This window comes from Chaetodon auriga, chromosome 7 (assembly GCF_051107435.1).
Source record: "Chaetodon auriga isolate fChaAug3 chromosome 7, fChaAug3.hap1, whole genome shotgun sequence".
NCBI classification, from domain to species: Eukaryota; Metazoa; Chordata; class Actinopteri; order Chaetodontiformes; family Chaetodontidae; genus Chaetodon; species Chaetodon auriga.
The window spans coordinates 14438924-14447500 of NC_135080.1; the positions used below are offsets into that span (position 1 = coordinate 14438924).

Sequence of the window (8577 nt, forward strand, 5' to 3'; positions counted from 1 at the left end):
TACTAGTGCGTGACGGACACCTATCCCATAATAATGTCACTCACATCCAAGAGGACCGGCAAGTCCCTCTTCTCTCTCCAGCCTACCCTCTCTCTCTCTCTCTCTCTCTCTCTCTCTCTCTCTCTCTCTCTCCAGTCGTTCTCTTTTTATTTCTCACACTCTCTACCAAAGTCCATCATAGATAACAAGAATACCCATCTCACCACTTCTTCACAACTCCAGCCTCATTCTTCAACTTTAATCCATCCATCCATCTATTCCTGCATCCATCTGTCACTTATTTTTCACATTTTTCCATCCACGTATTCTGGTGTCTGGTGGTAGTAAAAGTTGTGTGTGCTTGTGTGCACTCTGTATATGCATTTGCATCTGCCTGTGTGTGTTTTTTGGAGAGAATAAGAGTGAGACAGGGAGAAGACAGTGATGATGATGACTGTGCATGTCTAAAGCAGCGTCTGGCCTTGGAGGGATGGATGTGTGACAATAGGGTGAGACTCTTTCCAGATTCTTTAACAATAAGTGAGGGTGTGAAGGAGGAAATGGATGGCGCAAGTCACCTTCAGGCATCCACACTACGGAAAACACGTTTAAATATGCATATGTACACAAATCTGCTCTGCGGGAGAAGCCTCACACACGCTCACGTGCACATATAGTGCACACTTCTACATATGTGGCTGAATATGCATACATGCATGCTTGCACACATGCTCATACAAAGACACCTACACACACACGCAGATAATTAATGGTGGTGGCGAATCCCCCTCAGCTGTGGGAGAGTAAATTGCTTTTTCACCCTCCACAGATTTCAGCCCGCTCGTTATGTTGATGATGCCAGAGCCGCTCACAGAAGCACAAACTGTCTGCTCCAACCTCCACCTCCCCTCCTCCACATCTCCAAATACACACACTAGTGCCCACATCTTTACAAAGCAGAACTGTAAATTATATATATATAGACACACACACACACACACACACACACACACACACACACACAAACACACACATTGCATGAGCACACACAATTCTGAGCCTCCCTGCAGAGCATGACCATGTGACAGAGCAGATTTGTTTATGTGCATGTGATGACACTGGTGTGTCTGCAGAAAAATTCTGTCTTCATTAGCATTGTGTGCATTTGTGTGTCTACGTTTGTGTGTGTTTATGAGTACTTATGTAATTGCATTCCACTTGAATGAAAAGGTCAATGGGTGAAGCCACTACAGGTCTCCCCTGGGCCACTTCACTCCACTCTGCCATAATTTCCATCTTACTGTTTTACAGTAACAGCCCCCTGTAGTATATATTTCTCCAGCTCTGTCCACCATGTCTTCACTGCACTTTATTATTTATTATTATGATTATTCCTATTATTACTGCTTTATTTGAAGGGGTAGGGGAGTGATTAAACATTGTCTCACTGTAATTAAGTTTGAGAATTTTAATCAAAAGGTATAAAATCCCACACTTGCCTTTTTTTCTTCCTGAGACTCAGTATCTTCCACCAAAGCCTTGGTGTGAACTTTGATGAAGCCATCAAGTTTAATACACAAATTAGCAGAAAAGTAAAAGCCAGACATTTCAGCTTAGCGTCACTTCCAAAATTTAAGCCTCCTCAATTCAAGATCAGGAGAAAGTCATCCATTCATTCTTCTCCTCCCACCTGGACTATTGTAAATCGGTTTATGCTGTCATTAGTCACTCGTCCTTGTCCCACCTACAGTCAGAGCTGATTTCTGCTGCTTGGCTTTTGTGTGGTTTCAATAAAGCAGACAACACCTCCCTCATATTTCCTTCCCCTCATTTTTACGTATTCAAAGTCGTGATCTTTTTACATTATCTAACTTCCTATTGTGCTGCCACTGTGCCACTCTTCTATATTATGTCACAAGTAAGCAATAATGCAATAATGGAAGGAGTGGAGGTGAGAAATGCTGCAGAGCATAGTAGAATGACATCTTTCACCTCCAAGGGACACCGTCACATTTATATAATGGCAATTTAGACAAAAAAAAGAAAAAAAACACATGAAATATGAAAATCATGATGTGTTGCTTAAAAGTGCCTGTTGGAGTTTTCTTACACACACACACACACACACACACACACACACAAATGTCTACATTCAGGGTTTCTCACCGAAACACACAGTAAATGTGTTGAATGCACTCATGAAACATTTGCATTTTCACGGATTTGAAACCTGCATTGTTTACATCCATGTTTACTAGCTTGCAGTTTTCTTCTTCTTCACCTTTGGCTGCGTTTCATTACTGTCAGCAACAAGTGGAATAGTGAGAACCATTGGCAAGAAAGTGTGTTGCAAGGTACCTTTAAATTTTGTGTTAAACAGTCTAGATGTAATCTCGATAATTGTATGTATATTTCTCTGTAAATGATCATGACCTGATTTTAGTCAAGATTTTGACTAAAATTTCAAATGAGGTTCTGTCTGTATGAACACAGCTGATTGTGCTGGCTGAGTTTTTAATGACAGTATTAACAGCTGGGTGAAAATTCTCCCACATCGTCTGAATCTTTATGGCTTTCTGCAGCCTGAGCTCAGTGACAAATGAACTTGACTTCACACAATGAAAGCCTGAAACCTCAGAAGGAATTAAACAAATGAACAGAGTGTGTCGAGTCCATACCCTGAAGAACTCCTTAGTAGAGCCGGAGTCCAGTGTCCCATAGGCTATCTCTGTCTGTTTGGCCAAGTCCTCTGCACTCTCTATGGGTGACACCATCCTCTCCACAGTGAGGAAAGCAGCCAGGTTGGCTGTGTAAGAGGAGATGATGATAAGGGTGAAGAACCACCACACACCTCCGACAATACGCCCAGACAGAGACCTGGAGAGAAGACAGATGGAGGAGAGGTAGGGAGAAAACAAGGAAGATGAGAGTGTGGAGAAGGAGGTGGAAAGAGGGAAGAGATAGCAAGCATAAAGAGACGAAGGAAAAGAATTGTAGATGAGAAATTAGCAGAAGGACAAGGAGAAGATGATGACGGAAAAAGCGAGGGTGAAGGTTAACGGGATAAAAAGAACATAAAAGAAAGACAGAAAGAAAAAAGAGAAGGAAATATAATTAAGGTTAGGTCCTTAGAGATATGCAAAACCACACGCTGCCGTTTTTTTCCCACACCGCTGTGTGCATGACTGTGAAAATGACAGTACCGCCAAAGTAATTGTCTTTCGACCCCCGAACCAATTCAGCGCTAACAATAACAAAGTCAACATGAAACTGATTGTAATCTGGGCGCTCCTCCATCTCTGGTCCTCATCGCTCCCTTTTCTCTTTCTCCATGTTTACGCTCTTTAACTACAAATTGTGAGCAGAAGCATCAAAGTAAGTGGCAATTCATTTTGTTTGCATGAACTTGTTTCCACCGAGTAAAGGGGAAGAGAGCGGGCAAGAGCCATGAGCGGGAGAGGAGGGAAAGATGAGAGAAGGTAGCTTAATGTGAAGTTTTGTTTGAAGTGGTCAATAAAAGACCTTGAAATTATAATGGGCGCAAACATAAACATAAAATATCCATGTTTTAGAAGAGTGAGTGAAGGAGGGCACTGGGTGAAATACATGCTTACACTTCCTCCATTTTCTTTAAAGCAGATAAAAACATCATAAACCCACCACAATCACAGAGAATAAGGAGGAACATTTCCCTGTCAGGTCTTATCTAGAATAACCTCAGAAAATCCCCCAAAAGGTGTAGTTCAAGGTGAAATTTCCCAGAAATGTTATTTCTGTTCCTCAGTCAATCGGTGATTTGAGAATGTGTTCATTTGAATCATTTAACTTTGATCCATTGTCATTATAAAAATAGTGACAAATTTGGGTTGGTGCACTCTTACAAGCAGTCGCAATTCTTGGACAGGTAGCTGTTTGGTGATACCCCTACTCTCATGTGAAAGCAGTGATATAAGAGTTATTTTGAGGGTGGGCTGGGTCTTCAGGAGTGCGTGCTGCAGAGAGAAACGAGGGGTGAGAGGAGCTGAGAAGCGCAATGATGCCTGACTCGGCATAAATTGTCACCTTTTGGAGCAACGCCGCATTCTGCTGCTGCTCAAAAGCCGGCACACCTCCTAATCCTTGTGCACACATGCGCACTCACACACACACACACACACACACACACACACACACACACACACACACACACGTGAATTGACAGCATGTGTCCTTGACGCATTGATCTGTTTGCCTGAGTTAAAGAACCTGGCGTCTACTATGATGGATTCTCCTGAGGGAGAATTGCCAGGTTTTGTTTTACACTTATTAGGAGACAGTGGAAACGTTTTTTTTTTTTTTTTTCAAGCACAGACTTGATTGACTGAGATGATGATTAGAAAGAAACAGTTTTGTATGTTTATCAAAAGCGATGGACAACAGAGGTCCAGGCACAAAAATGCTTACTGAAAGCATTGATTTGACAAGATGATATTAAAACATTGTCGCCGCTGTTGATGTAAACGCAGGCAGTGACTATGATGATTCGATAATGGCATAAAACAGTAATTGTAATGACAATATGCCACTGAAGCTTGTCTTCTTGCTCAGAATAACAAACACAATGATGATGATGATGATCATGTGAAGGAGAAAGAGGAAGAGGAGCGTGGCTGATACATATTTAGAAACTCGTTTTCACAGGTTCTACGGGGTCTGATACAGAGGCCAACAGGAGCGTGTGATGTGATTGGTTAGCTGGTAAATGAACTGTGGCGGCATTTTAATCTGACCTGATGAAGTGACGCGTGATTTGAGTGGACACACAAAGAGGAAGGGAAGGGGGAATAAAAACACGGCAAAGAGGATGACAAGAGTGCAAACAGGAAGATGTTTGTTTGGCTGCTAGTTCAGTGAGCAAAGGTGAAGACAAGCTGTGTGTTCATGTGTTTTGTGTCAAGTCTGGTGACGCTTTACTTTAATCCCCCCATTTAGCTTCCATTAGCAGTATGCATGGTTGTTCTTTGAATGTCCATTTGAGACGTCCTGTTATGGGTCAAAAATAGCTCCAAATGAAAGTTGTGCTGACGTCTGGGACATTACCTTGACGTCAGCTCGACATCCCTCCTGTAAGTCCGAGCGATGTCAAAACATTATGTTTCTTAGAACTGTCCTAAAATGTATGTACACAGTGTGCATTAAGCAGCTTTTCCATCCTAAAACCTTAAAATAATAAGTCAGCTCAGTCTGAAAATTGTAAGTTAACATTAACTCACACAGGACACAAACCTCAGCCTCCAGAGTGAAATTTCTGGGTTTCACCCACTCACCCGACACTCTTTACATCACATGACTTACTGGCAGCCAGGCCTGAAGGCGAACTTCTCCTTTGTGCAATCAGACAGTTTGACAAAGAGTTCTTTGGCTCTTACAAACACACCAGACTTATAATTTACATATAGTTACATAAATGGCATTATGAATAATCTGAATTCTTTAGTGCATGTATACACAGCCTGTTAAGTTGTTCTTCAGCTGATTGGAGTGCTCTTGTTTCGTGTTAGCGTTGTCATTCCAGACTGAAGGAGTGCTGCGCTCGTCAACACCAAACTGCTTTCCTGGCTGTATTTTGTGGAAGGTTATTTGCTTGACATATTAATTGCCCAGCTCCACCAATTTACCTGCAGCAGGTGAATGCATACAGCGCATTTTTATCTCTAATTTATTTAGGATAGTGACAAGATTACATTAGACTCATGCAGTTACCTGAAATAAATCACCCCCCCCCCCCACAAGGTTGAAAAATGAACCAAGAGTCAAAACTAAATCTTCACTCCTCCTATCCTGTCAACTTCAACTCAGGTAAAGGTTTCAGAGTAAAAACTGATGCCGATTGAGTAAAACACAGTGTAAACAAAGCCAGTCGTGAGGGGATGCTGTATTGTTCTGTGGCAGATAGGAGCTTGTAATGTAAGACAGAACATCTAAAATGGTTTTGCACGTTCAAAGGTTTGAAAGTCAACCATCCAACAGGGAGAATGAATGATGGGGGTATTCACCAGTGTTTGGCCTTGAATCGAAGTTGGTGATATGGCCCTATATCATGATATTTCAGATTATTTCTGCAATAATATTCCTGAAGATATGACGGAATATCAAAAAATATCTTTGGATTTGAGCTCACAACAGCTGTTGAGATCTCCTGGTGGGATTTTTGGCTCTCCTCACACTCCACTGGGTGCTTCTGCTTGAGGTGGTGAAGTAGGTTTGTTTGCATTGGCCCCTTTTGTTGTTACAGGCTTCCTGCACGTCTTACATATTACTGCAGTTTGTCGCAGTAGCAAAACTGTCATTATCACGATAATGTTCATACCATATTAAAAAAAAATCATCCCAATATTATCATGAAGGATATGACTGGAGAACATGTTTACCTACAGGAGGTCGGTCAGTGGAGCATGACTGAATGAGATGAGGTCATGTACAAGTGTGCGCATGTTCATAAGTACACACGTATTTCATTGCTGCTCGAGTGTATTTCACATGGGTGAGCTTCGGGAGTGACGTCCTTGACTCTTTATGTGACACGTCAGCGTGAGTGTGTTTGAGGCAGCGTGAATGTGCGTGTCGCCTATGCGTGCCATTGTGTCGTGTGCGTGTTGGTATGCAACAGGCGAATCATTCTATAGCGGGCCATGTATCATCTATGATGGCCAACAGATTGCCTCCCCAATCCTCCGTGTGAAAGATTAATGGCATGCTGTTCCTCTCTCTCTCTCTCTCTCTCTCTCTCTCTCTCTCTCTCTCTCTCTCTCTCACACACACACACACACACACACACACCATTCAGAGCTATGCAGTTTCCTCTCCTCCAATGCTTCTGAATTTGCTCATCTCACAGAACAAAGTGTAGTTTTAAGCTGCATGTGTGTACGGTCTTGCATGTGTTTCACCTTCACTCTCATAAGGACTAATCGAAGACAGCGATGCTTCCTGCAGTTCAATCATCAGCTTATTTCCTCTTTGGCTGCTTACAAATGTGACAGTAATCACAACCATCTTGGCAGAAAAACCTGTTAATACAATTGCCATAACAACAGCACACAAACACACACACACAAACACATGACTATGCGCAAACACATAAAAGCATTAAGTAGGCTGATGCTGACACATACACACTGATGCCAGACACGCCAATAACAACGACTGAGCCAGTGCTGCGTAGTTGTTGTCCACAAGTATGTTTTCACTGTGTATGCATCAGTTTTCGTGTACATACAGCCAGTTTAAATATGTATTAGACTTTGAAAATAATGTACATTCTGGCAACTTAAACAGTTTTTTGCTGAGTGGTTGCTTGCCCATATGGCCTGTGAAACAGTTTTCGCTTGTTCCTCCTGTTCTTTCTGGCTTCGACAGTGCAATCAAGTGAGTACCTTCCAAAGTTAGAGTCTGTTTGTTTCCACAGACCGTGTTTCTGTGCTTTGGAGCGACAGTCACACAAAGAAGGACAGAAATTTAGTACTAAAAAGAGTAAATTTGGAAGATGCCCAGTTGCTTTTTCTAACACAGACTGTAGAAGCCTGATGCTGGCTTCAGATAAACTTTGGCATATATTTTTACACAGAAGAAAGGGGGGGGGGGATCTCTTTAGGGCCAAGATGAACAGGAGAAATGATTACTGCAAGCAAAAACTGTTTCAGTGTACATATACTGTAGGCGCCTGACTACTGTTTGAAGAAGATTTTGATCCTGTGCAATGACATCTTAATTTTCTGATTTAACAGCACAAATCATTATATGTTTTGTAAATTTGCAGAAAGATAAACAATACATGAAAGATATCAGCTGCTTTTTTTTTATGTTCCTCTTGTTCCAAGAAACATTATGAAATCAAAACTTCAAATTACTGTGGACACACCAGACATCACGGGTGACATGCTTTCCATTTGATTATGCAAATTGTCAGCTTGTTAAAAACTCATTTCCTTGTTTGTTAAGACATGCTGACAGGGGAAATGCAATACTTTTTGCTGTTATCCGATTGGGGAGCAAACAAGACGTGTTTCATCAAGTGATGGTGACAGACGTGTTTGCATATGTTGAGTCTGAGAGTTCGATGTGTTGGGAAAGTGGAATGTGAGTGTTCAGTCATCACGGACTGAAAGAAAAAACACAGATACAAATACAGACAAATGTCCTTTTCTTCCTCTCGTCTTTCTTCTCTTTCATCTTCCTCACACATGGGCTACAGGTGTGACGGGAACTGAATCGGCTGAGTGGTTTAGACAGGCAGTGAGACTCCACAGTGGATGGAGGCAGAATTAAGGGCGTGAAGGCAAACAGCCACACATGAAAGAAAATCAGATTAATATATTGAAGATTAGGTGCAGCAGGCAGATAATGAAAGGCATAATGAAATAAAATAATAACAGCGATCATAAAAGTGAAGCAGGAAAGATATGACACACCCGGAGAGAGAGAAGATTATTCACAAGATTTATAAGCTATTACTGGTGAAATTCATGAAGGCAGTCAGTCAGTGCGACTGGCTTCTAATCAGTGACCTTGAGACTAATCATTAATTAGTCAGTAAGCCTCAGCGCTCCACTGTAGTTA

At 41.8% G+C, this 8577-nt stretch overlaps 1 protein-coding gene across 5 annotated transcripts in view; it reads right to left on the reverse strand.

The window, feature by feature from the left end:
* Nucleotides 1-8577, reverse strand: part of gria4a (glutamate receptor, ionotropic, AMPA 4a) — a 105164-nt gene that overhangs the window by 20185 nt on the left and 76402 nt on the right. For all 5 annotated transcript variants that reach the window (XR_013077354.1, XM_076734204.1, XM_076734202.1 and 2 more), the window contains exon 14: nt 2658-2856. Coding sequence is in view for 4 of the 5 variants with exons in the window: in XM_076734204.1 (XP_076590319.1) it covers nt 2658-2856 (199 nt within the window). In the remaining variant the exon portion in view is untranslated. The remainder of the gene's footprint in view (nt 1-2657; nt 2857-8577) is intronic.